Source organism: Oryctolagus cuniculus, chromosome 16 (assembly GCF_051225735.1).
Source record: "Oryctolagus cuniculus isolate XC-2025 breed Fujian yellow rabbit chromosome 16, ASM5122573v1, whole genome shotgun sequence".
NCBI lineage: Eukaryota > Metazoa > Chordata > Mammalia > Lagomorpha > Leporidae > Oryctolagus > Oryctolagus cuniculus.
In genome coordinates, this window is record NC_142882.1 from 66248439 (window position 1) to 66275878 (window position 27440).

Below are 27440 nucleotides of genomic sequence, written 5' to 3' on the forward strand. Positions count from 1 at the left end.
AAATGGATCTTAGTGGAGGATGGGACTGGGAATGGGAGAAGGAGAAGGAGGAGGGGTGGGAGGGCGGGTGGGAGGGCGGGTACGGTAAGAAAATCACTATATTCCTAAAGTTGTACTTAAGAAATGCATAAAGTTTGTATTCTGTAAATAAAAGGTTTCTTTGGGAAAAAAATTATGAAATCACTGTTGGCACTAAAATATTGAGAGAACATGTAGTTGAATGTATTTTATTATGACCTTTGAAAGTTTGGTACATTCATACAACAGATAATTATCTGGGGTTTCTTCCATGTATGAGAAATACAAAACAGCATAAAATACAGAAAAACCTCTGTTTCCACAGACTTTTCATTCTAATGGTGGTTAAAGCTTTGTGGTATGACCCAAAGGCCTGGTTTTAGATTCCCTTTATATTTCTTTTAATGGCTGTCATAATTGCAATAGGTGCCACATAAAGATATGTAAATCAAAATGGAAGAATTATTTTGTTGGCTGAGTTTCCTTGATAATAATCCTTGGTTTTCAATTTCATTGAACAATTAATGACAGATTTTTAATGAAATTTAGCTTTCATTTTCCCTGATGACACTTCTTAAAAATTCATCAAAATGGGGCTTTTTCTTTTTCTTTTTTTTTTTTTTTTTGTTATGTTTTAAACATTCATTTATTTGAAGGGCACCGCTGGGGAGAGAGAGAGAAAGAAATGCATCTTTCATCTGCTGGTTCACACCTCAAATGGCCGCAATGGCTGGGGTTGGGCCAGGCTGAAGCCAGGAGCCTGGAACTTCATCTGGGTCTCCCACATGGGTGGCAGGGACCCGACCACTTGAACCATCTTCCCAGGTGGATTAGCAGGGAACTAGATCAGACATGGAGCAGCCAGGACTCAAACTGGCATTCCTATGGGATACCAGCATTGCAGGTGGTGACTTAATCCACTGTGGCACAACACTAGCCCATGTTTCATATTTTTAATAATTTTGTTCAATACCCGACAAGACTTTAGATTTTAAGCAGGTTAGAAATCAACTTTCAAGTTGGTGTTCAGGTAAGATTACCTTTAAAAAGGGATACATGTTATAGATTTACATTTACAGCAGGAAAAGCTTGCCAACTCCTGGACTATACATGCATTGATAGCACACTGTCTTAATTATTGTAGCTTTTTAATGAATCCTGATAGCAGAGCAGGGGCAGCAAACATTTTCTTTAAAGGCCAAGCAGTACATGATTTAGACTTTGCAGACCATATAGTCTGTCATAATAACTGTCAGATTCAGCTGCTCTACCTAGAAAGCAGCCATGGACAATGGAGAGGATTATTTTGTCAACCCCTGCATACCTTGATGCTGTTCTTCAAGATTGTCTTGGATGTTCTTGGTTTTTGTGTTTAAAATTAAGATTACCTTATCAATTTTCACAAAAAAAAAAGCTCTGCTAAGATTCTTAGTGGAATTGCATTAAATCTGTAGATTAATTTGGTAATGATTGACAGTTTATGATAATGAGTGTCCAATGTATAAATATGATCTAAAGCATTATTTGGGTCGTCTTTAACATTTAACATTGATGTTTTAAAGTGTTCTGTTCTTTGTGGTAGCCATTCTCTGAAATGCTTGTCAAACATCTTCACCACTTAGTCTTCCTACCCTTGTATTGTTCCTTTTACAGTGAATAAAGCTGATTTATGGAACCGTAAGGATATTGAGAAAGTGACATTGTGTGACTTCCAAGCCTAGTTTATAAAAGACGTTGCAGCTTCTGCTTTGCTGAGATCACTCAGTCTGGAGGAAGCCAGCTGTCAACTTATGAGGACATTCTAGCAGCCCAGTGGAGAGGCCCAGCCGATAAGGAACTGAGATGTCCTGCCAACAGCAGCATGAGTGAGACATCTTGGAAGTAGGCACTCCTGGGATAATATGACTTTTTGAATAACCCACATAATGTGATGGTATCTTGAACTGAGTCAGGGGGCTTGAGATAAGCAGCTGGATTTGAAATACTAAGGAGGTAAGCTATATAGGATTTTGGGTTACTTGTACATGAAAAGTTAGAGAGGGATCATCACAGGTAGCTCTGAATTTTCTGGGGTGAGCGTCTGAGCCTGAGTGAATGGTGGCACTGTTCACTGAAATGGGGAATATAGGATAAAGAGCAGGTGGTTTTAACCATTTTGAGTTTGAGTTGTCTGAATATCCAAGCAGATATGAGCAGTAGCAGTTGGAACAGATGGGATCTATTCCCATCTCAGTCAGCTGACTGGTAATACTGAATTTTTGGGCAAGATGCATAACTCCTTGTGCAGTCTTCTGAGTCTTGTTTTTTCTCATCTTCTGAGGTGCCTTACATGTCATTTTAATAAATATGATAAAGTATTAGAACACAGTAGGTATTTAACCACAAATCTTAGCTTCCTTTCCTTTTCAAAGAAATATGACTACTGAGTATAAGGATTAGCTTATGAGCAGATTGTTTTCAGTAGGAAATCTACACAGCTTCTGCCCTCATAAGGACTTACCAAGTTAATTCTGGGACTATTCTTGCAGTGACCTATGATTCCACTGGTTTTCTCTGACCAAAGGGTTCCTTGGGTATCTGTAGCTGTTCTAGGTATATTGTGTGTCCTGTCACTAATGCGTGCGATGTTATGGTATGTTGGGAATAATGTAGGTTTGCAGTTTCATAGCTCTGTATTTGAATTCCAGCTCATTTATTATCTGTGTACCCTAAGATGTGTATACAGTAGGTTGAATGTCTGTGGCCCACTAAATTTCATGTCAGAATTATGTCCCCCAAGGTGGTGGTTGTATTAGATGGGACCATTGTCAGGGATTAGGTCATGAGGGCAGAGCCCTCGTGAATGGAATTAGTACTCTTGGAAAACAGACCCGAGGGAGATCTCTGCTGTTTCCACCATGTGAGGTTGGGGTGAAGAAGCAAACCCTAACCAGACACTAAATCTGCTGCCTTGATCTTAGACTTCCCAACCTCCAGAGCTGTGAGAAATAAATGTGTGTTGTTTATAAATTACCCAGTCTGTGTTGTTTTGTTATAGCGGCCGAAATGGACTAAGTCAATCAGTTACATAAATTGGGGTCTCTTACAAAGTGCATGGTCTCTTACAAAAATACAGAGAAAGAATGAAAATTCCTGTCTGCTTTCTGATGTTATTGTTGAAGTCTAAAAGATAATTTTTTTAAGTATCTAACCGAAATCCCTGAATATTTTAAATCCTTAAATAGGTATTTGTTTCACTTCTGTTTCACCCACTTACCAGCTAGTGTGGCACTTCTATACAGCAGACATTTTTTCCAGGAAGTCAGACTTACACTTCCCTATCAACACAGCTTTATAAATAGAGGCTGTCATTATCAAAACTCTGGAGTCCTATGCAGAATTTGGAATTTTGTATATATTAAAGGGATCTGATCCTGGGCTCAGTCCTTTTATTTTTACAGATTTGAAAACCATGGTCTTTACAGGTTAATACATGGCGGAAAACTAAAATCTTTAGAGGATAGTAAGTAGTAGAACCTAAATCTATTGACTCATATTCAAGTCTCCTTTCTGATAAAGTATGTAACCAGGGGCTTTGCTTATGCTTAAAAATACTGTGAAAGTGAGAAATGAGTTGATACATACACTTTTTTTTATAAGATGATTTTTTTTTATCTTTTATTTAATGAATATAAATTTCCAAAGTACGACTCATGGGTTACAATGGCTTCCCCCCCATACCGTCCCTCCCACCCACAACCCTCCCCTTTCCCACTCCCTCTCCCCTTCCATTCACATCAAGATTCATTTTCGATTATCTTAATATACAGAAGATCAGCTTAGTATACCTTAAGTAAGGATTTCAACAGTTTGCTCCCACACAGAAACATAAAGTGAAAAATAATAGATGATTTTTTTTTAAATGATGATGAAATCAGATCAGACCTATTGTCATGTTTAATCCCAGTGAGAGTCAAGTTGGGAATTGATAATTTCTTTTTTCTTTTCTTTTTTTTTTTTTTTACAGAAGATCAGTTTAGTGTACATTAAGTAAAGATTTCAATCGTTTGCACCCCCATAGAAACACAAAGTGAAATATACTGTTTGAGTACTCGTTATAGCATTAAGCCTCAGTGTACAGCACATTAAGGACAGAGATCCTACATGAGGAGTAAGTGCACAGTGACTCCTGTTGTTGACTTTACAAATTGACACTCCTGTTTATGGCATCAGTAATCTCCCTATGCACCAGTCATGAGTTTCCAAGGCTATGGAAGCCCCTTGAGTTCTCTGACTCTTATCTTGTTTAGACACGGTCATAGTCAAAGTGGAGGTTCTCTCCTCCCTTCAGAGAAAGGCACCTCCCTCTTTGAAGACCTGTTCTTTCCACTGGGATCTCACTCACAGAGATCTTTTTGCCAGAGTGTCTTGGCTTTCCATGCCTGAAATACTCTCATGGGCTTTTCAGCCAGATCCGAGTGCCTTTAGGGCTGATTCTGAGGCCAGAGTGATACATACACTTTGTTTTGCTAATAACTTTCCCATCAACCTAGAAAGAAACTTTTGTCTTTTTTCACAGTCAGCTCTTCATTCAACAAATATTTTTTTAAAGGCCTTCTATGTGTCAGGCTTTATACAGATTAATGGAGATAGAGCAGTAAACAAACCAGACAAAATCCTTGCCCTCATGGATCTTATGTTCTATAGAGGGGAGACCTAAAAGACATGATGGAGTGAGTTATCTATGTATATGCTAGTAGAAGGAATAATAAAATTTAGGACCTTATGGACCATTATGAGGCTTTTTTTTTTTTTTTTAAAGATTTATGTATTTATTTGAAAGGCAGAGTCACAGAGAGGCAGAGGCAGAGAGAGAGAGACAGACAGATAGAGGTCTTCCATCCACTGGTTCACTCCCCAAATGGCTACAATGGCCAGAGCTGTGTCACTCAGGAGCCAGGAGCTTCTTCCAGGTCTGCCATGTGGGTGCAAGGGCCCAAGGACTTTAGCTGTCTTCTACTGCTTCCCAGGCTGTAGCAGAGAGCTGAATTGAGAGTGGAGCAGCCAGGACTTGAACTAGCAGCCATATGGGATGCAGGCAGTGGCTTTACCTGCTATGCCACAGCACTGGCCCCGAGACTTTTATTCTAAATAATATGGAAAGTTTCTCCGGGGTAGATGTATCTTGAGGATAGAACCAACAAATTTGCCAGCAGATGAGATGTAGGTTTTGACTATGGGCTTTGGCTTAAGCAACATCTTAAAGGATGGGTTTGCCATTTACTGATAGAGGAGAAGCAAAGAGAAGCAGGTTGGGTAGATGAAATTAAAAGTTGAGTTTTAGACAGTTTGAAGTTGAGTTTTAGACAGTTTACTTAAAGATTCCTATTAGAGCCGGCGCCATGGCTCAATAGGCTAATCCTCCGCCTTGCGGCACCAGCACACCGGGTTCTAGTCCCAGTCAGGGCGCCGGATTCTGTCCCGGTTGCCCCTCTTCCAGGCCAGCTCTCTGCTATGGCCTGGGAGTGCAGTGAGGATGGGCCAAGTCCTTGGGCCCTGCACCCGCATGGGAGACCAGGAGAAGCACCTGGCTCCTGGCTTCGGATCGACGCAGCGCGCTGGCTGTGGTGGCCATTGGAGGGTGAACCAACAGCAAAGGAAGACCTTTCTCTCTCTCTTTCACTGTCCACTCTGCCTGTCCAAAAAAAAAAGATTCCTATTAGACACTAGTTCTAGATGTTAAGTAAGCAGTTGAATAAGAGTCTGGTGTTCATAGAGAAATGAAATCTGGAGGTATAAATTTGAGTGTCATTCCCATATGGATGATATGTAAGTGCTGTGATTTGAATGTTTGTGTCTCCTCCAAAATTGGTGTTGAAAATTGGTCCCCTGTGCAACACTAACAAGAGATGGGGGTGCTTATGAGGTCATTACATGATGAGGTCAGAACAACTATTAAAGGGCTGGAGGGAACTAGCTAGACTCCTTTGCTCTTCTGTCATGTGAGGCCATGACATTCACCCCCAAACCTGTGGCACCTTGATCTTGGGCTTCTAATTCCCAGAACTGTGAGAAATTTTGTTTTATGTAGTATGCCTAGTCAGGTATTTTGTTATACCAACACAAATGGCCTTAGACACTGAGGTCATGAAGGGACTGAGTGTGGAAAGAAAAGAGGTGTAAGCTAACCTGTGAGATCTACCAACATTCAGAGTGAGGTATATAGAAAAGGAGCACCCATAGAAATTTGTGAAGAACCAGATGATTGTGGTATCCTGGAAATGAAAGTGTTTTAGGCCGGCGCTGCGGCTCACTAGGCTAATCCTCCGCCTTGCGGCGCCGGCACACCAGGTTCTAGTCCCGCTCGGGCCACCGGATTCTGTCCCGGTTGCCCCTCTTCCAGGCCAGCTCTCTGCTGTGGCCAAGGAGTGCAGTGGAGGATGGCCCAAGTCCTTGGGCCCTGCACCTCATGGAAGACCATGATAAGTACCTGGCTCTTGCCATCGGATCAGCGTGGTGTGCTGGCCGCAGCGCGCCAGCCGTGGCGGCCATTGGAGGGTGAACCAACGGCAAAGGAAGACCTTTCTCTCTGTCTTTCTCTCTTTCACTGTCCACTCTGCCTGTCAAAAAAAATAAAAATAAAAAAATAAAAAATAAAAAGAAAGTGTTTTAAAAGAAAGAGGGAGTGATCATCTGGGTCAGCTGCTACTGATAAGTGATGTGCCACGAAGGTTGAAAATTGGCCATTGACTTTAGCAATGGAGAGGTCATTGGTGACCTTAGGCCTAGGATCGGGAGGACATAAGAGGAGCAAAATGGGAGAGCTTGAGAAGTGGAAGTAAAGTTGAGAGTTTTGCGTGTGTGTGTGTGTGTGTGTGTGTGTTTTAAGATTGATTTATTTAATTGAAGGCAGAGGCAGAAAAAGAGAAGTCTTCAATCTGCTGCTTCACATCCTACATGGCCATAACCACCAGAGCTGGGCTGATCCGAAACCAAGAGCCAGGAGGTTTTTCCGGGTCTCCCATGCTGGTGCAGGGGCCCAAGGACTTGGGCCATCATCCACTCCTTTGCCAGGCTGTAGCAGAGAGCTGTATCAGAAGTGGAGCAGCCAGGTATCGAACTGGTGCCCATATGGGATGTTGGCACTGCAAGCTGTGGCTTTTACTCGCTATGCCCCTTGCTGGCCCCAAGAGTTTTTTAGTTTTTAGAATTGATGAAAAAACATGTTTGGATCCCATAGAGAGGGACAAATTGATGCTTGAAAAAGGAGAGAATTTAGGGAGCAGTGTCTATTGGGTTAGCTAGAGGGAACGGAATCTCTTGCATGAATGGACTTAACAAGGGCACTTAAGTGAATTCCCTTTTATGACACAAGTTGGTAAACTAACTATTGAGCCAGACCCAATCTGCTGCCTGTTTTTAAAATAAAGTTTTATTGGAACACAGCCCTACTCATTGATTTAGTTGTCTGAGATTGTTTTCAACCTACAGTAGCAGAATTGAGTAGATGCTGCAGAAACACCTAAAATAACTAGAAACAGTTTGTTGACCCTACACTTACTGCTACTAAAGGGAAGACAGGATGAAACGAGTGGGTGTGGGAAGTAGAAGACCAATGTAGGGAACCAAACATTTTAAAGAAAGTGTTCAAACTTTAAAGCAACTGAGATCGGCATAATTTACAAGACAGCAATTGATAACCATACAGTTAGTTTACAATTTTGGAGGCCAAGGCCTTTTTCTGGTCGTGGTCAAACTAGATCAGAACTATGAATGTAGAGCAGTATGACTTGCAGCTTAGGTGCTTTTTCCTCAGGTGGGTGTTTGGAAAAGGCCTTGGCCTCCAAAATTGTAAACTAACTGTATGGTTATCAGTTGCTGTGTTGTAAATTATGCCGATCTCAGTTGCTTTAAACAATTGACATGAATGATCCCACTGTTTCTGAAAGTTGGGAAACTGGAAGCCTCTTAGCTGTAAGTTCTTATCCAGAGTCTCTCATGAGGCTGCAGTCAGGTTGTCAGCCAGGGCAGCAGTCACACGAGACGGGGCTGGAGAGTCTGCTGCTAGCTCACTCACATGGCTGTTGGCACGAGGCTCCAGTTCCTTGCCACATGGGTCTCTCCATAAGAGCGTTCACAGCAAGGTTTTGCCTGTAATGACAGAGAATGACCAGGACAAAGGCCTCAGTATTTTTTAACCCTATCCTGCAAGTGACATGCCTTCACTTCTGCTGTCTCATACTAGTCACACGGAGAAACCCTGCACAGCATAGGCAAAGCCTACATAAGGCTGTGAAAACCATAGGTGAGGATCACTGGGAGCCGACTTGGAGGCTGACTACTACACTATCTAGAGTGTGTGCAAAAACTGTATTGCGCTATGTACTTCCAACTTGACTATGTGAGCAGTGTTTCCATAACTGCCCAGAGTAGCTATCTGTGAGTTTGATTATATTAGAGCCCAACCACACTTTAAAATATTTTTTTCTTTTTTACTTAGCTTTTTTTTTTCCTGATTACCAAAAGTTACATTCATGGTAGAAAATTCAAATACAGATAAACAAAAAGCCCTGAGAAATAATACATTTTTAAATTTTCTCTTATTCAGATTACTTACTGAAATTTTACTTTGTTATCTTAATTTTTCTGTGCTTAGTCATAGCTGTTAAAAATAAAGTTCATACATAAATACTGAAGATATTTTTCATTGTCATTCATTACTCATTTTAATGACTTATGATTCCACTGTATGGCTATCCATAATCCTGTTATTAAATTCTCATATTAAATTATTATTAAATTCTCATATTAAGTTCAGCAAAGGCAATTAACTGGATAAGTTTTGAAACATTTGTATTCCTTTTGAAATAGGACCACAGTAGAGCTTCTTCTGAGTTGAGAGTCTGTTGGTTTTTATTGGACTTTCAAAGAGTGCTGGAATATTCATATTCTCAGTTAATTTGCAAAAATAGTTCAGGGACTGGCACTGTGGTGTAGTGGGTAAAGCCTCTGCCTGCCGTGCCAGCATCCCATGTTGGCGCTGGTTTGAGTCCTGCCTGCTCCACTTCCAATCCAGCCCTCTGCTATGGCCTGGGAAAGCAGTGGAGGATGGCCCAAGTCCTTGGGCCCCTGCACCCACGTGGGAGACCCAGAAGTAGCTCCTGGCTCCTGGCTTTGGATCTGCACACCTCCAACCATTGCAGCCATTCAGGGAGTGAACCAGTGGATGGAAGACCTCCCTTTCTCTGCCTTTGCCTCTCTGTAACTCTGCCTTTCAAAATAAATAAATGTTTTTAAAAAATTAGTTCAGTTACTGCAAAAATCTGTTCCATAAGCCTGTTTTGCTGGATATAAACTTATTGCAATTCTGATGTTCCTCTAACTCTGAAACCTCATGATGTCTGTATAAGGTAAGAAGCAAAAAAGTTTTTGTAGAGCTTTATAGCTTGTTGTGTAGTGAATGACTTTTTTTTTTTTTTTTTTTTTTTTTTTTTTACAGGCAGAGTAGACAGTGAGAGAGAGAGAGAGAGAGAGAAAGGTCTTCCTTTACCATTGGTTCACCCTCTAATGGTTGCTGCGGCCGGCATACCGCGCTGATCCGAAGCCAGGAGCCAGGTGCTTCTCCTGGTCTCCCATGCGGGTGCAGGGCCCAAGCACTTGGGCCATCCTCCACTGCACTCCCGGGCCACAGCAGAGAGCTGGTCTGGAAGAGGGGCAACCGGGACAGAAACCGGCTCCCCGACCGGGACTAGAACCCGGTGTGCCGGCGCCACAAGGCGGAGGATTAGCCTATTGAGCCACGGTGCCGGCCGTGAATGACTTTCATAAATGGCTATGTTATCAGCAGATTGAATTCCTTTGTAGTCAAAATTGATAAAGTTGTATTAATTTATTTTAAAAATTGCATGAAATATCAGCTCAACTCAGCAGACCTCCCTCTGACAATTTTCTATTTCATGTTTTTCATAGACTTTATTGAATATTAGTTTCATAAAAGCTGATTTAACTTTTGAGACCCGTGTGTAGCTTGTCCTCAGTGCATGGAACATTGTAATTCTAGGCCACACAGCATAGCATTAGCGGATGTGGGAGCAGTCTCATGTCTCACTCATCTGCTTTGCTGACTGCCCTGCCGTATCCTTCCCTGCAATCAAGAATTCTTTTTTTAAGATTTATTTATTTTACTTGATAGGCAGAAAGAGGTCTTCCATCCGCTGGTTCTAGTCCCTGCTGCTCCTCTTCCAACCCAGCTCTCTGCTATGGCTTGGGATGGCAATAGAAGATGGCTCAAATCCTTGGGCCCCTGCACCCGTGTGGGAGACTGGAAGAAGCACCTGGCTCCTGGCTTCAGATCGGCCCAGCTCCAGCCATTGCTGCTGTTTGGGGAGTGAACCAGCGGATGGAAGACCTTTTTCTCTGTCTCTCCTTCTGACTGTCAGTAACTCTCTCTCAAATAAATAAAATCTTTAAAAAAAAGAAAATCATTGCCTAGGGGCTGGCACAGTGGTGCCAGCATCCCATGTGGGCACCGGTTCGTGTCCCCGCTGCTCCACTTCTGATCTGGCTCTGTGCTATGGCCTGGAAAAGCAGTGGAAGATGGTCTAAGTCCTTGGGTCGCTGCACCCATGTGGGAAACCCAGAGAAGGCTCCTGGTTCCTGGCTTCAGGTTGGTTCATGTCCGGCTGTTGCAGCTATTTGTGGTGTGAACCAGTGGTTGGAAAAACTTCTCTGTCTCTCTGCCTCTGCCTCTCTGTAACTCTGCTTTTCAAATAAGTAAATAAATCTTTTTTAAAAATCATTGCCTAATCCAAGGTCACATGCTTTCATCAAGAAGTTTTGTGATTTTAGATTTTATACTTAGGAATGGTCCATTTTGAGTTAATTGTGGTATAAGAAGAAATGGATCTAAGTTCATTTTTTCATGTATGAGTATCTGTTCCAGCATTGCTGAAAAGATTCTCTTACTGCATTGTCTTATGCACCTTTGTCAACAGATACTGCAAACTGTAAACAGCCCAAATGTCCATCAGTAGGTAGAGAAATGAATTACTGTATCCATACCATCAAATACTACTCAGCAATAAAAAAATATAGAATGTTAATACAAGCCATAGGGATGAATCACAACAATATGCTGGGCAAAAGAAGCTTGATGAAATAGTACATATTGCTTAGTGCCATTTATATGAAACTCTAGAAATTGCTAACTAATATATGGTTACAGAAAGCAAATCAGTGTATGGAGGCGAAGGGGACAAAGGAAGTGAGGAATTACAGTGGGACAAACTGAAATATGAAGTTTATTTTATGTTTTACCTCAATAATGCAGTTACAATAAAATTTATATAGAATAATAATATTTTGATAACCTTTTTGATAACCATGGTTTTTCCCCTGATTCCTTGGTCTTTGTACTAAAACTCCAGTTTATTATTGCTATTAAAAATGGTGTATCCATATCTCAACATAGTATTTGGAAAAGATTGTGATCATCGTAAACTCTCTTCAAGTACACCTTTTCTTTGTTTATTCAAGTCATGTCATGCCATTCCCTACCAAATCTGTTAACTTTCCTTGGTATCATTGTTTAGTTATCTATAAATCCACTTTGCTTGTTAGCATTTAACCTAAAGTTCCTCAAATTGCCCACAATATTTCATTAGTAGAAATTTCACATTGTACCAGGAATAAGGTAAGGCTTAAGGGGTAAGGAGTGAAAAAGGAAATGAGCAGGGGCAGATCGTATGGGAAGACAGTATCAAGGGATTTAGATTTTAACTTACGAACTGTATGGAGTCCTTGAAGAATTTTAAGCAACCTCTGTCAAACTAATTTCACTTGTTATAGTGACAGGTTGAGTTTACATAAAAAGGCAGCCACTGTTAATATAAGGAGCTTGTTATCCATGACAATAATATTTTAGTACTTAGTTCTGTAGAGTGGCAGGTCAGAACTCCTAGTTTGCTATCTTAAATGCATTCCTATGCTTTGCTTTGTACATTATAGTTCCATTCTGTCAACTGAAATATAACCAGCAGTTCAAATTTCAGAATTAGTGCATGTTCTTACTGCAGAGTGTTTCTTAGATTTATGAGAATGACAGCTATATTTAGGCCTACGAATTCAGTCTACATACAGGCCTCATTTATTCATGCTTGCTATTTCTCAGTTTGCAGTCTTATAAAATAACATGTAAGAGCTTTTTGATCTTTTATTTTTCTTTGGTTCAAGGCTCACTGATTTGAGATTAGTTATAAGGCCACTACTGATTAATGACAACAGCAAGAACCCAGAAAGTAAAAAATAAAAGGTGACTTACAAGCTGCAGCCAATTATATAGCAACCAGAGTGCTTTGTTGTTAAAGAGTCTATTGTAACAGATCTCTGTCTTTCATGCAGCACCTGTCACCATGCAACCAGAGCCATGTTTTTGAACACCTGGCATAACATGAAACTACAGGGTCACCAGGGGGTCAGTCCTGCAGGAAGTTAGTTAAACTCAGGCTCAGTTGGGTAAACTCAGTGCTCTAGTATGACAGATTGGTGAATGTGGAAGCCCATACATGGGTCCTCCTTACTAAGTAAAACAAACACTCTGCTCGTCCCTAGCTTTTGGTTTAGAGTGAACGACCAAAGGTAACAGATTGCTTCAGAAGTCTTTTCCAAGTTTACAGCGTTTCCACATCTGTCTGCCTGCCATGGCATAAGACACAACAAGACCTCCTGGATCCTATCTTGGGTAAGTCCCAGTTTTTACTCTGCTCGAACTCTCTGGAGTTTCTTGCAAGGACTAATTTCTTCTCAAGCCCTTTTTCCTTCATGAAAAATGGAGGAATTGGATTATTTTAAGGCTTCCTTCTGTGAGTCTTCAGTCTCATTTTATGCATACTTTAAAAAATCTTATGATGAAATTTGTAGGTAAAAATGAAAGCAGTTTGTTAAAATCATGTGGCATGATAGAATCAGGAAAAATAGATCACACTGAAGGGTGCTGTATTGGAGGATATCTCCAGGAAACTCCCGCTTTCTGTGGGGCTTGGTCTTCCAAATGTTACCTGTGACTCTCAAACTGTCCTCTGTTTTGTTGAAGCCTGCAAGCCTTAAATCACAATTAAATGCTACAGCATTGCTTTTGACCATTAATTTGAATTTTAAATATATGATTGGCTTTTAGTGGTAAAATTTTAAAAGATGAGAGGTTTCCTTATATGTGTGCCTGCTGCCCATCCTATGTCCTACCAGACCATTCTTGATGAGCCAGGATTGTATTCAGTACACACCCATTACAGAGAAGGGTACTCCTTCCCTCCTGGTCTCTCTCTGATTTAAGAGTAATATGGCATGCATTCTAGTTCCATACACCGAGCCTTCAAAAAGTTTGAAAAAGTGGAATCAAAGAATAATGTGTGTTTTCCACAAACTTTTTGAAACCTCTTCTTTTATTGTTAATGTTTAATTTGTTAGAAAAGACTGAAGAGGGTTATTTCTTCCTAAACCACATAGACAATTGCTAAATGCAGAGCTTGTCTTAATGTTCTGTGCTGTCTTCTGTCACCACCTCAATCCATTTTTAACCCCAGTGACTTCCTCCCAAATCCAGTGATTTGCACTGTGGCATCTGTGACGGGTGCTCTTCTTTTTCAGCAGTCTCCATCACCCTCACCTCCCCATACAAAATTTAGATATATTTTTGCCTACCTCTTCTTTCCTGGTATTGTTAGAACTTTTGACAACTTAATTAAGTACCTGTTACAAAGTAGTATGCTCAGTAAAATATTAGTTGTTTTTATTCTTGGTTACTTTCTATTAGATAAACCATGAAAAATTGTTATTTCTTTAGGTGAAAAAAATCTCATTAGTTTCATATGGTTTAACATTATGGATATTTGCAGTGCTGATCCTTAACCAGAGATGTGAATTAGAATTATCTAGGTGGCACACACTTCAGTGAATCGGGATTTTTCTGGATAGGTCTTGGGGTAAATATGTTTTGGAAAAAAAAAAAAACCCTGCCCAGATGATTCTTATTTCATACTTCTGGCTAAAAGCACCTGTGAGACCATCTTCCCTTCAGGTTATTTTCCTGATGTAGCCGTTCTTATATAGACCTATATGTTTTTTATATAGATGTTTTCATGATTTCTGAGTCTTTTTTGTTTTCATACTTTGTAACTTCATTCTTTCATAAAACTTAAACAGGATTTTGCACTATCCAAATATATTTTTGCCTTTTCATGAAAAAGGAGGCCACAGTTCATTATTAACTTACCTTAATGACTCACCTTGCAGCTTACTTATGTGATTCATAATTTTAATGCAGTCAAGAGAAAACAGAGGGAATTAACCTCTGAGATGTAATTTGCTTGTCATATGCTTATTAACCAGTGTTTTCTGAGTAAGCAGGCTCCAAATAAGACCAAAATTATGAGCAAAATTTTTTCTTACTTCATTAGCAAATATAGAAAAAAAAAACAGAAAAGAGAGTTCTGAGTTTTTTTCTACCTCTTACTGTCATGTTATAATTTGCATTCTTTAAAAATGAGCAGTTGGTGTAGTGTTCAGATACCACTTGGGACATCTGGATCCCACATTGGAGTGCCTGGGTTTGACACACAGCTCTGCTTCTGATTGTAGCCTCCTGCTGATACTCAACTTGGCTCAAGTAGTTGGGTCCCTGCCACCCATATGGGAGACCTGGTTTGAGTTAATCACCTGGCTTCTGGCCCTGCTTTAGTGCCTCATTAACTTTTTAAAACACAGAAGTTTAGTGTGGCTTCTGTATAAAAATGACTTTCAAATGTGTGAAGCATTTCATTAGAAATGCATACACACATGGATACAAGTACACTTACAAGGGTGTACTCTGATGTTTAACTCAAGAATTTTTCTCACAAAGGAATATTGAATTTTATTTAATGTCTTTTCTCTTGCATTGATTCTGTGAATTTTCTCATTGAGCCTATTCATGGCATTGAATTTTTATAGCATTCTCTCTCTCTTTTTTTAAGATTTATTTATTTGAAAGTCAAAATTACTGGGAGAGAGAGAGAGAGAGAGAGACCTTCCATTCACTGATTCACTGCCCAGATGGCCACAGTGGCCAGGACTGAGCCAGACCGAAGCCAGGTACCAGCAGCTTCAACCAGGTCTCTGATGTGGGTACAGGGACCCAAGCACTTGGACCATCCTCTGCTACTTTCCCAGGAACATTAGCAGAGGGCTCAATGGGAAGTGGAGCAGCCGGAACCCAATCCTATGCCCATATGGGATGTCGTTGCTGCAGATGGCAACTTAACCTGCTGTGCCACACCGCCAGCCCCTTTATAACATTCTTAATATTAAGCTATTATTGTTGTCTTTATTTATGATTCTTTGGCCATCCATGTGACGAAACTGGTTTATTCTTGAAGTTAGGATGGAATAATAATATTCTTTAAAACCCAGTACAGTTTTAATTACATATCTTTGAGATTTTTCATGGTTTCTAAATTTGAAATATTTGGGTGTTCCAATTCTAGTCAATTCAGGATGTTAACAGGTTTATAGTAAAAAAAACTTTAGGCTTAAATTCACGTGTCTGTCTCCTCTTGTGTCCAACTCCCTGTGAAATGACAAGGAGAGGAATTTACAGACAGAAATGTGTGAATCTGTAATAGCACAGAGAATGGGAACAGATGGAGTGACCATCAGCAAAGCAGAGACTTTCCAGGTTCTAGAAGATAGAAAACAGATGGTGCTAATGGATGAAGCAGGGTAGAAGAGGCCCCAGCCCAGCATACCCATAGGGAGGGCTGCAAACGAAGTCTGTTCTTTCCCAAAGAGTCCCGAAGAGACTTAAGAATGAGTCAGTAGGATAGAGGGCAGAAGTTATGATAGGACATGATATTAATTAAAGGAGTATATCTGAAAAGCCAGCTGGATAATCCTAACCCAACAAACCCAACTCATAGAAACATGGCAACAATCTTGGTTGCATGTAAATTTTGGAAATACATTTCCAGAAAACTTCACTCTCCAAATGCGTGCATCTTCTGGGGCTGGGTCAAGGCCAAAGCAGGAGCTGAGAACTCAGTCCAGACACTGTGTGTATGAAGTACAAGGACCCAGCTACTTGAGCTATCACCGCCCTGCCGGGTCTGCCTTCGCAAGAAGCTGGAATTTGAATCCTGAACTGAGTATTGAACCCAGATACTTCTGGTGTAGGATGATGCAGGTGTCTTAACCACTAGGCTGAAGACCCACCCAGGTCCTTTGTTTTTTGAGTTAATGGTATTCTCTGTGTATCATGAAGAAATGTTTAATTTTCATGTGTCAAAATTAATTGCATTTCTTATTATCAGAGTTTTGTGCCTTCATCAACAAAGATCCTTCTCTTCCCAAGAATACAATCTGTCTTCATTATTCATGTTACCCTTTATGTTATCTAAGTATAATTATTATATACCTATATATACACTATACAGATTGTGTTAATTTTATTATTGGATATTCTTTGTGGATTTTGTATTACAAAATGGTGCTTTTCTTTCATTATATATTCTAATTGGTTACTTAAAGATTTAATTTTATATTGATTAAAGAACCATTTACATTTTGAAATCTTTTGTAGCAGTTTTTCAGTTGATTCCTTTGGCTTTTGTAGGTATGAAATCATATTATTGATTAATGATCACTTGCATCCTTACTTCTCTTCCCTTTTTTTGTTAAAAATGTATTTATTATTAATTTGAAAGGCAGAATGATAAAGAGAGGGAGAAACAGAAAAAGAGACAGAGATGGAGAGATCCTACATCCACTTGTTCACTCCCCAAATGGCCACAACAGCCAGGGCTGGTCCAGGCAGAATCAAGGAGCCTGGAACTCCATTCAGGTCTCCCATGTGAGTTGCAAGGGCCCAGGTATTTACTTGGACCATCTTCCATTACTTTCTCAGGCACATTTGCAGATAACTGGATTGGAAGTGGAGCAGCCAGTACTCAAACCAGCACTCTCATGTGAGACTGCTGGCACAAGAAGCAACTTAACTCACTGCACCACAATGAAGACCTCCTTATTTCTCTTTCTAATATCATAAGATAGCACTTTCAGAACAATGTTGCATAAGAGTATGATAATAGACATTCTTAGCTAATTCCTGACTTCATGGACATGATTTAAGTCATTAAATGTAATGTTTTTGTGGCTTTAATTTTAAGATAGCCAATTTCTTGCTGTAATAAGTGAATACCAATCAATTTCTATTTTATTAAAGGGCTTTTGTGAGCATTAGACTAAATTTTATCAAATATCATTCTAGAACCTTAGATATTTTGTTTAAGGAATACAACTTCATGCATTTAATATATACAGATTTGGGAACATGATGCTTCTTCCCACCCTGCCTCCTTCCCACCCATACTCCCCCCTTTCTTCTTCCTTCCTTTTCCTTTCCCATTCTTATTTTTTACAGAGATACATTTTCAGTTAATTTTTTTTTTAAGATTTATTTATTTATTTGAAAGAGTTACACAGAGAGAGAAGAGGCAGAGAGAGAGAGAGAGAGATCTTCCATCCACTGATTCACTCCTCAATTGGCCAGCAATGGCTGGAGCTGCGCTGATCCAAAGCCAGGAGCCAGGAGCTTCTTCCGGATCTCCCATGTGGGTGCAGGGACCCAAGGACTTGGGCCATCTTCTACTGCTTTCCCAGGCCATAGCAGAGAGCTGGATCAGAAGAGGAGCAGCCTGGACTCGAACTGGTGCCCATATGGGATGCCTGCACTGCAGGTGGCAGCTTTACCCATTGTGCCACAGCACCAGCCCCAACCATAAGCTTTTAATGTACTATTCATGTTGGAGGAAAAGCAACTGCTTTATTTAATATCTTTATTAATAAGGATTCTCTTACATCTTTGACCAGGCAGTATTCTATTAGCCTACATAATGAGCTAAGGCCTAATAACGAGTTTGTTTTTTATGGAAGTCTAAAAATGATAATTATGAACTCTAGAAATAAAATATTGTGGTTTTTGTTTTGTTAGACAAGGGAGTATTTGGTATTTTTTTTTTTAAGATTTATTCATTTACTTGAAAGTCAGAGTTAGAGAGTGAGACAGACGTTCCATCTTCTAGTTCATTCCCCAAATGGCCGTAGCAGTGGGGGCTGGGCCAGACCAAAGCCAGGAACTTAGAGCTCCATCCAGGTTCCCTCTGTGGGTGGCAGGGGTCCAAGCATTCAAGCCATCCTCCACTGTTTTCCCAGGTGCATTAACAGGGAGTTGGAATGGAAGTGGAACAGCTGGGACTTGAACAGGCACCCATGTGGATGCCGGCATCACAGGCGGTATCTTAACGCACCGTGCCAGCATGCCAGCCTCTGTGGTCTCTTAAGTTGATAGGATATTCCTTAGAAACTGTTGGAAGACTAGACTGGTGATTTGTTAGAAAAGTTCCTAAAGTTTAAAATAGAGAGGTTAGAGTTTAGCTTGGATATGATAGGCTGCAAAATCGCTCACAACATTTCCATGTCCTAATCACCAGAATCTCTGAATGTTTTTATCAAAATTTAGTGGCTTATCATCAAAGAAATTTATTCTCTTACAATCTGGGATGCCGGAAGTCTAAACAGTCTTAAGTTAGGGACAAAGTAGAAGTGTTAGCAGGGCTGGCTCCCCTGGAGGCTGTAGGAGAGAATCTGCTCATGGCTCTTTCCCTTCTAGAGACTGTAGGAAAAAAGGATTTGCAGGTTTGTTTAAATTAAGGATTTTCCTATGGAGAGATTTTGTTATCTGGGTGGGCCCTAAATATGTCACAGTGTTCATGTCGCAGGGAAGTGGGGGAAGTTTGACTTCGGTAGAAGAGACGACATCATGGCCCTAAGGAGTGTAATGATGCAGCCAGGAGCCAAAGCATGCTGGAGCCTCCAGGGGAGCCAGCCCTGCTGCTAACACTTCCACTTTGTCCCTAACTTAAGACTCTGTTTAGACTTCTGGCATCCCAGATTGTGAGAGAATCAATTTCTTTGATTACAAGCCACTACATTTTGATGAAAACGAATACATTGTGTGTACCTGTTAACAAAACATGTTAGGACTTTGGGGTTCAACTACATACCCCCAGAACTTAGAACAGTGTCTTACATAATAAGGTAGGCTCTCAGTGTTTCTATAGAAGGAAAGAAGAAGGAAACAAAAAAAGAAAGAATCAGGGAGCTCATAAATAACATTTGGAGCATGATATACACACTTGGTTTCTGAATGAAGCAGAGAAAAGCAGTGAGGCTGAAAACTTGCTGCTGCCCCATCACCAAGTACATTTTTTGTTTGTTTTAAGATTTATTTATTAGTTGAAAGGCAAAGTTTACAGAGAGAAAGAGCTTCCATCTTCTGGTTTACTCCCCAAGTGGACCACTGGGCTGATTCAAAACCAGGACTTGACAAGTCAGCTTCTATGACCCAGATTCCTAACTGAAGTTTAAAAAGTACATGCCTTGTACTATTGTTAATATAATAGAAGTGGTGACAACGTAGTTAGTGTATGTAATGTGCTCAAAACAATGCCTAGCACTTAGGGAGTGGTCAGTGAATGTATGTTTCCATTGTCCTCAGTACAGTCAGCAGTGGAAATCATGCCAGTTCAGTTGTGAAACTGCTGTCCCTGCTGCTCCTGCTGGGCCCTGAGCCCCTCCTCTCTTGCATGGGCTACTGGGAGGGCCTCCTATACTTTGAACTCTTGCATTTAAAGTCCATTTGCAGGGCCAGTGCCATGGCTCAGTTGGCTAATCCTCCGCCTGCGGCGCCGGCATCCCATGGTGGGCACCGGGTTCTAGTCCCAGTTGCTCCTTTTCCAGTCCAGCTCTCTGCTGTGGTCCGGGAATGCGGTGGAGGATGGCCCAAGTGCTTGGGCCCCTGCACCCGTGTGGGAGACTGGGGGTGGGGGGGAGGCTCCTGGCTCCTGGCTCCTGGCTCCTGGCTTCTGGCTTCTGGCTTCTGGCTTCTGATCGGCGCAGCGGTGGTGGCCATTTCGGGGGTAAACCAGCAGAGGGAAGACCTTTCTCTCTGTCTCTCTCTCTCATTGTCTAACTCTGTCAAATTAAAAAAAAAAAATCCATTTGCCATACTAGCCAGGAAAATTTCTTTTAAAAAATACATCAAAATTATGTCACGACTTAAAAACTCTCAGGATGCTTCTCAAGTGCAATAAAATCCAGACACCTTGCTGTGGCCTCCAAGGCTTTTTGTGGTTTGTCCTCTACCTGCCTCTTAGTGCCACTTCCTGTTGCTTATGGGCCATCTTCCACTCTGGCCTTCTGGTCCCTAGAACTTGCCAGCCCTCACCCCTTTTAGGGTCTTTGCACCTCTTCCCTATGTCAAATGTCGTGCCCTCAGAGGCGTCTAGTTCCTTCCTAACATTCAGGTCTCAGCTCAGATGTTGACTCTTCGGAGTGAGCATTTGGTGTAGTGGTTAACGTGCTGCTTGGGTTGCCCAAATCCCATGTCAGGATGTCTGGGATTGAGTCTTGACTCCATTTGCAATTCCAGTTTTCTGCTAATGCCCACCCTGGGAGGCAGCAGTGATGACCCAAGTAATTGGATCGCTACAACTCATGTGGGAGGTCCTGATTGAATTCTGGGCTTTTGTCTTCAGCCTGGCTCAGCTTCAGCTGTTACAGGCATTTGGAGAGAGAACCAGGGGGTGGGAGATGTCTGTCTATGTCTAGATATCTGCCTTTCAAATAAATAAAATTTTTTGACATGATACTACTTCAGAGGTGTCATCCTTGACCATCTGGTGAAAGTGGTCCTGCTCCCCCTCTTAATCCCATTTCTCCCTTATTTTTTTTTATTGCACTTGGTACTACTGGATTTTTTTTTTTCTTATTTGTATATCTGTTTGTCTTTTCGTCCCAAGGAAGCAGGGACTTTGGCATATTTAACATTAAAAGTAACCAGATCAGGGCTTGGGAGTTGAGTTTACAGTGGCAAATTTGTTAAATGGCACTGAGCAGTATTTCCTGGGTGGGAACTTGATTTCCCAGGTAGCCTTTTAAGTGTGGAATGTGCAGCACATGGTGGTTAGGAAGTTTCTGTACCTTAGAAAAATGTCTTTGGGAATGTCTGCTTTTCTGTTTCTGAGTCATAGACTGTATTTTAATTTGTTCTGAAAGGAAAAGTGTTTTAACCAGGTTGTTGTAACTGTTAAATATTTTGCCTTAAGACACATGTACACCTTTTAGAATATTAATTGCTATGGTAACAACTGGAGCTTATGTGGTTCTTATTGTTAAAAATTAAATAGTAGTTACGTAGCTGTGAAGTAATACCAGTAAACAAAGACCCTAATAGTGAGAAATGTTATTTCATGATTTATTTAGGATCACCAGCAACAACGCACTCCACAGAGTGGCTTAGACTTGGCATCCTTTAGACTTTTAATTTGTTATCCATAGACTATGATAATTTTCGGTGTTTGGGCAGTGGTAGGCAGTCAGAATCTACTGATCATGTGCTTGGTACTCAAAAGAGGAGCTAAATGGGGAGTGAAAACAGTCTCAAAGGACTTATAGTGATATATTAAATGGATAGTGGGATCGGCAGGATTTTTTGCTTACTGCTTTTCTGTATTGGGCAAATACACATGTGGAGTCTGAAGTAGTACCTACCTCCAAGACCCATAGCAAACTGCTTTCCCCTACTTGAGATTGACTGTAGCAAGAATAGCTACTTCACATTAATTTTTTCTGACACACTTCCAAGGTTTAGTCAGGCTGCAAATATTTGTTTATTCATTCACTAAGCACACGTACACTAAACGGCTGATTATGCCTAGCAGTGATAGTCATGTTGAGGATAAGATAACCGTGTGTACATGGCCTCTGCACCCAGGTTGCTCTTGGGATTCTAGAGAAGATCCATATTAAACAAGTACATGCTGAGGCGATTTTAAATTGTTTTAAGGGTTATTTAGGGAAGGTATCAGATGCTGAAAGCACAGGGCAGGGGAGAACCTCATTTATGTTGTTACCCCCCAAATTAAGGGGAATTAGCCAGATAGAATAAGAATATGCCCAGCACAGGGAACTATATAACAAAGGCCAAGAGGCATAGCAGAATGATTAAAGACCACAGAGAGACCAGTTTGGGCCCCATGCAGCCAAGCGGAGAGAGGTCCTTCCAAGACAGGTGAGGAGGTGTGAACTGCGAGACCAAAACAGGCCAAAGATACCCAGGAGGAAAGGGGCAACCCACCTGGTCTTCTTTTTTTTTTTTTTTTTTTTTTTTTTGACAGGCAGAGTAGACAGAGACAGAGAGAAAGGTCTTCCTTTGCCGTTGGTTCACCCTCCAATGGCCACCGCGGCCGGCACGCTACGGCCGGCGCATCGCGCTGATCTGAAGCCAGGAGCCAGGTGCTTCTCCTGGTCTCCCATGCGGGTGTAGGGGCCCAAAGACTTGGGCCACCCTCCACTACACTCCCTGGCCATAGCAGAGAGCTGGCCTGGAAGAGGGGCAACCGGGACAGAATCCGGCGCCCCGACCGGGACTAGAACCCGGTGTGCCTGTGCCGCAAGGCGGAGGATTAGCCTGGTGAGCTGCGGCGCTGGCCCCACCTGGTCTTCTAATGACAGTTTCTGCTCACACCCCACACACAATCAGCGGTTGCTGTCACCCCACAGATTTTTTTTTTCCCAAGGCCTAGCACCTTAGCCAGAAGCAACTGCCAGTCATTACTACAAGCCCTGTACAACCCTGATCTTTTCCATGCTGAACACGAAAGTGTATTAAACAAAGGCGTATTCTGAGGAAAGGGTACAGTAGACTCAGTATTTGGGTTAGAGTGACCATCCACCTCAAGAAACACTGATTTCCAGTAAGAAGGTAGTTGGGGTAAACAGTGTTGAATCCTGTTTATAATTCTATTACCAAGTTGCTGGGATAAGATTTCTTCTTTTATTAGAAGACAGTAAATGGTAAGTAAGCCTTTTAATGAAATCTTTAACCGCAGCATAGCAGTCTTGTTTTAATCAGCTGTTCTAACTGAATTTGGCAGGGGCAGCTCTTGGAGTATTGTGACCCATCAGCCTGTTTTCATAATCTGTGTGAATATATTCCAGTGCAGCTGATACCCCATTGTAGTCAGCCTGTGGTTGCCCTGAGAAATTTTCCTTTTTCGTCACAGCTCATTACTGAAAACCAACTGTTACAAGAGAATTGCTCTTGAGTCCTATGCTTGTTTTATTGCTATGGTATTTTCTGATAAGTGGTTCTTTCCCAAAGTGAGCATACTTCATTTGCCATCTGCTTAAAATCACTGCAGAATGAAACCTGATATCTTGAACCCTAAGGACATCATTTGTCTTTTCTAGAAGAATGTTCTAAGTGTAATTTCTTCTTTCATCCTCCTTAGATTCTTCTTAGTCCTTTGGTGGAAACTCTGCAACACAAGATGGCTGCAAATAAGCCCAAGGGTCAGAATTCTTTGGCCTTACACAAAGTCATCATGGTGGGGAGTGGTGGCGTGGGCAAGTCTGCTCTGACTCTGCAGTTCATGTATGATGAGGTAAGTGCTTGTCTCCTAATGGATATCAAAGTTTGGACTTATCAGTATTTTTCTAGCTTAATTTTGGTACTATTTTGGATGGATTCCTTGAGTCCTTGAAAACTACTAATGTTTTCCATTTTTAAATTCAGAGCCAACATCTGTATATAACTTTATTTAACAAATCAAGAACTCAAGACCCTTGAAAACCTATGCTTTTAAAACAAAACTGAAAACAGTGTCTAGTTTTTGAGTGATCTAACTTGAGCTTTTAAAATTTTTTTTGTTTGAATATTCTCACCTTGAATTTCTAGAATAGGTGCATATAGTATCTAATTGAAACTTGAGATTAACATATATAAAGCATTCTTTAATGATCTAAATGAAAATTTCAGTTATTGTGTATTTGGCGTGGCTCTGTATTCACCATTAAATAAGTAATAGTTGTGTTGCTAAAATTTTTAATTTGTAGATTACAGGTTTGTGTGCAAGTCTTTGATCAGACTTGTTAAAGTCTCAGCCTGTATTTGTATATATTGTGTGTGAATGTATATATATTTATATACATACACACACACACATATACATATAGGATATATATACTATATCCTGTATATAGCAATGTATTTTTCCCTAGAGGACTGTTAACAAGGCTTAATGATTTAGGTATTGGTAATATAATGTACACATTTATCCTTAATTCTTCCTCCTCCCAGTAGAAGGCCAGACTTTGTGGTTATAGAGCACTCCTTTATTCCTCATAACACTCCTGCATGGTCTTACCACTTTACAGATGAGAAAGCAGAACCTCAGAGAGATTGCCTATCTTGGCCTAAAAATGATCTCCAATGCCAAACCTGTCTTCTGACAAAAATAATCCTGCAGATTTTCCCCACTACATATCTTTTTATTGCCTGCACATCAGCATTTCTTTCACACATACTCAAAATCCTTTAAGTCATTCAGTTGTCCTGCTTGTTGGTGACTGACAAAAGGTTTGGTCAGTGAGGGAATTTAACTTAGCCCCTGTCTTTGTAGATGAAGAAGCCATTAAAATTGCCTAAAATGAAAAGCAATGTTTTTTATTAATTTTTAATTTTCATTTCTATGTGCGCTTTTTAAATTATATCTTTTTTTAAGATTTATTTATTTATTTATTTGCATGCATTTCGTAAATACAACTTTAGGAACATAGTAATTCTTCTCACCATACCCGCCTTCCCAGTAATGTCACATTAACCACTGGGGAAACTGGGTAAAGTGTAAATGGGACCTCTTTGTGCTATTTGGTCAGCTTATAAATCCAATTATTTCAAAATAAGGAGTTTGAGGAAGTAAAAAGGAGTTGAAAATGGATGTGTTTTTCCTCTTTTGTAGTTTGTGGAGGACTATGAGCCCACCAAAGCAGACAGCTATCGCAAGAAAGTAGTGCTGGATGGGGAGGAAGTACAGATCGACATCTTAGATACAGCGGGGCAGGAGGACTATGCTGCCATCCGAGACAACTACTTCCGGAGCGGGGAGGGTTTCCTCTGTGTCTTCTCTATTACGGAAATGGAATCCTTTGCAGCCACAGCCGACTTCAGGTGTGTTTAAGAATTAGGTTGCTGCTGTGACATACTGCACAAGATTCTTCCCCAGAACAAGTGGACACCTAGGGTTTCTCGCTGGTTGGTCTTTTACTCAGTCTCTTAATTGTGTTTACTACTTCACTGATGCAGCGTATGTCTCTCACCACCATGTATATACACACAGATGTTTAGGGTAGTTTGCATAATCTTACAGCCATTCCAGGGCCGGCTGTGTTAGAGCCTGAGTCTGTGACAGCCTCAAGGACCCACCCAAAGTCCTTTTACTTGTTAGTGAAATATTTCTTTTTAGAGCAAAATACTACTATTGCCTTCATAGTTAATACTTGGATCACATAATGGAGCTGACCCTGATTTTAATCTTTCTGTGTTAGTCATAGTTTTCAACACCCCTGTGATGCTCAGCAGGCACACTGCCTGATAGCACTGCATTTTTAAAATGTTGTAGACTGGTACACTAGGTTGTGTTACACAGGATATCTTGTTTATTGTTTACTAAATCATAATCTGGTATCCAATTTGGAGGGGGTTATGGTTTTGGGGAAGGAAGTTTGCTCTATATCTAAGAGAAATGTAGTGCAAATAAAGTTCTTGAGTGATCTTGCAGATACTACATGCATAGTCAGCTGAACATGATCTTCACTTACAGACTTTTATTTCTGTGTTGAGTGTCTGCTTTGGTTATTGAGGGCACAAAAGAAGCATGGCATGTATTCTCAGTTTTCAAAATTGCCACAACCTTGTCAAATATATAAGGCATGTGTTCAAGAGCAAGTTAGTGACAAAGTCAAAAAACACGGGCAATGATCATGACAGAGGATCCAGGAACGGAAAGGAGCTAGGAGATCTTTATGAACAGATGAGCCTGAGGAAAAGGATTTCCCAGATGAGGAAAGAAGGCATTTCAAGTGGTTGAGCATAAAACTAGGGCTTATATAGAACATTCCTTTTTTGTACTCTTGAAAGTCCTTAAGAGCTCCAAAGATTCTAAGAGAACAAACATTCTTTGCAAAAAGGCATGTCATGGAGCCAGTGCTGTGGCATAACAGGTAAGGCTGCCACCTGCAACTCCGGCAGCCCATATGGGTACCAGTTCAAGTCCCAGCTGCTCCACTTTCTATCCAGCTCCCTGCTGATGTGCCTGGGAAAAGCAGTGGAAGATAGCCATAGTGCTCGGTCCTTTGCACCCACATGGGAGACCCAGATCAAGTTCCTGGCTCCTGGCTTTAGCCTGGCCCAACCTCAGCCATTGTGGCCATCTGGGGAGTAAACCAGTGAATGAAAGATTTCTCTCTCTCTGTCTCTCCCGCTCTCTGTAACTCTGACTTTCAAATAAATAATAAATTTTTTAAGAAAATTAAAAAAAATGTCTTTTGTCAATGAGAAACTTTAAAATATAGATTGATTCATGAATTAAGGCTGCTGGTTTCTATAAGGAAGGACTTCCATATGTGATAAAGTGCAAAGGGTGGCAGTTCCTAGTAACTTGGAATCCTGGGAGATGTATTGGAAGTTACATAAATGCCATTACCTTCTTATTCATTCAACAAATACATGACTGCTTAGCAGGCCAGTCCTAGGTAATGGAATAAATTTTGTCACCATAGTTACCAAAGCCAAAGTGATATCTCAAGGGAATGAGGTATTTTTACACCAAAAGAGAGACTTAGGCTATTGCTGTTAGAGAAAGTAAGGATGATTCATTACTATTCTGGTGTACCTCCAGTGAGTTGCCCTTCCCATAAATAAAAATAGCCCTAGTGACTCATCAGGATTTTTGAGAAGGTCTGAATGGTTACAGTAGACACTCCACATGGATACCCACAAGGATAACATTAACGCCAGCCTCCCCCACCCCCCAGCCTTTAGCCTTCCTGGGTCTCTCTGTCACCAGGACAGAATCCATTGCTTCCTCATCTGTATAAGTGATGTACTTAACAGCAGTTTCAGTATCACACTTAACACTCAAGCTTGATCTTCAGGTGTTTTTCCTGATAAGGTGAAAAATTTCATTTATAACTCATTTTAGAATTGTTAGTACTCATATTTGGCACAGTTGCTAGCATTTAACATTTAATTGCAAATAATGTTTAGTAAACATCTAATTCAATTTGAAAACTCTTAGCTTTTTGATACTTACTTTCCTTATGTCAAAAATGAAGATTATAAAGGGACTTTCCTATTCTAAAATTGTATAATAGCCTCTCAGTGTATTTAAAGGGAATATAACATAAAGCAAAATGTGTATGCAGATAATAGACATGGAATTATCTTTCTCTATATCCAGGAAAGTAGCTAATAAAACCAACCTATTAAGTCTAAAGCTCTTCTCACCTCTTGA

General features: G+C 40.7%; 1 protein-coding gene across 10 annotated transcripts in view; it reads left to right on the forward strand.

Moving 5' to 3' along the window:
• Positions 1-27440, forward strand: part of RALA (RAS like proto-oncogene A) — a 73617-nt gene that overhangs the window by 25149 nt on the left and 21028 nt on the right. For 2 of the 10 annotated variants that reach the window (XM_070059758.2, XM_089315648.1), the window contains exons 2-5: positions 1672-2010; positions 12607-12736; positions 23379-23531; positions 24888-25096. In XM_070059758.2, coding sequence (XP_069915859.1) covers positions 23418-23531; positions 24888-25096 — 323 coding nt within the window. In that variant the 5' untranslated portion in view covers positions 1672-2010; positions 12607-12736; positions 23379-23417. Of the gene's footprint in view, positions 1-1671; positions 2011-12438; positions 12737-23378; positions 23532-24887; positions 25097-27440 lie in introns of those variants that run through there. The other 8 variants (XM_070059756.2, XM_051852909.3, XM_070059759.2 and 5 more) reach the window with 5 other exon arrangements.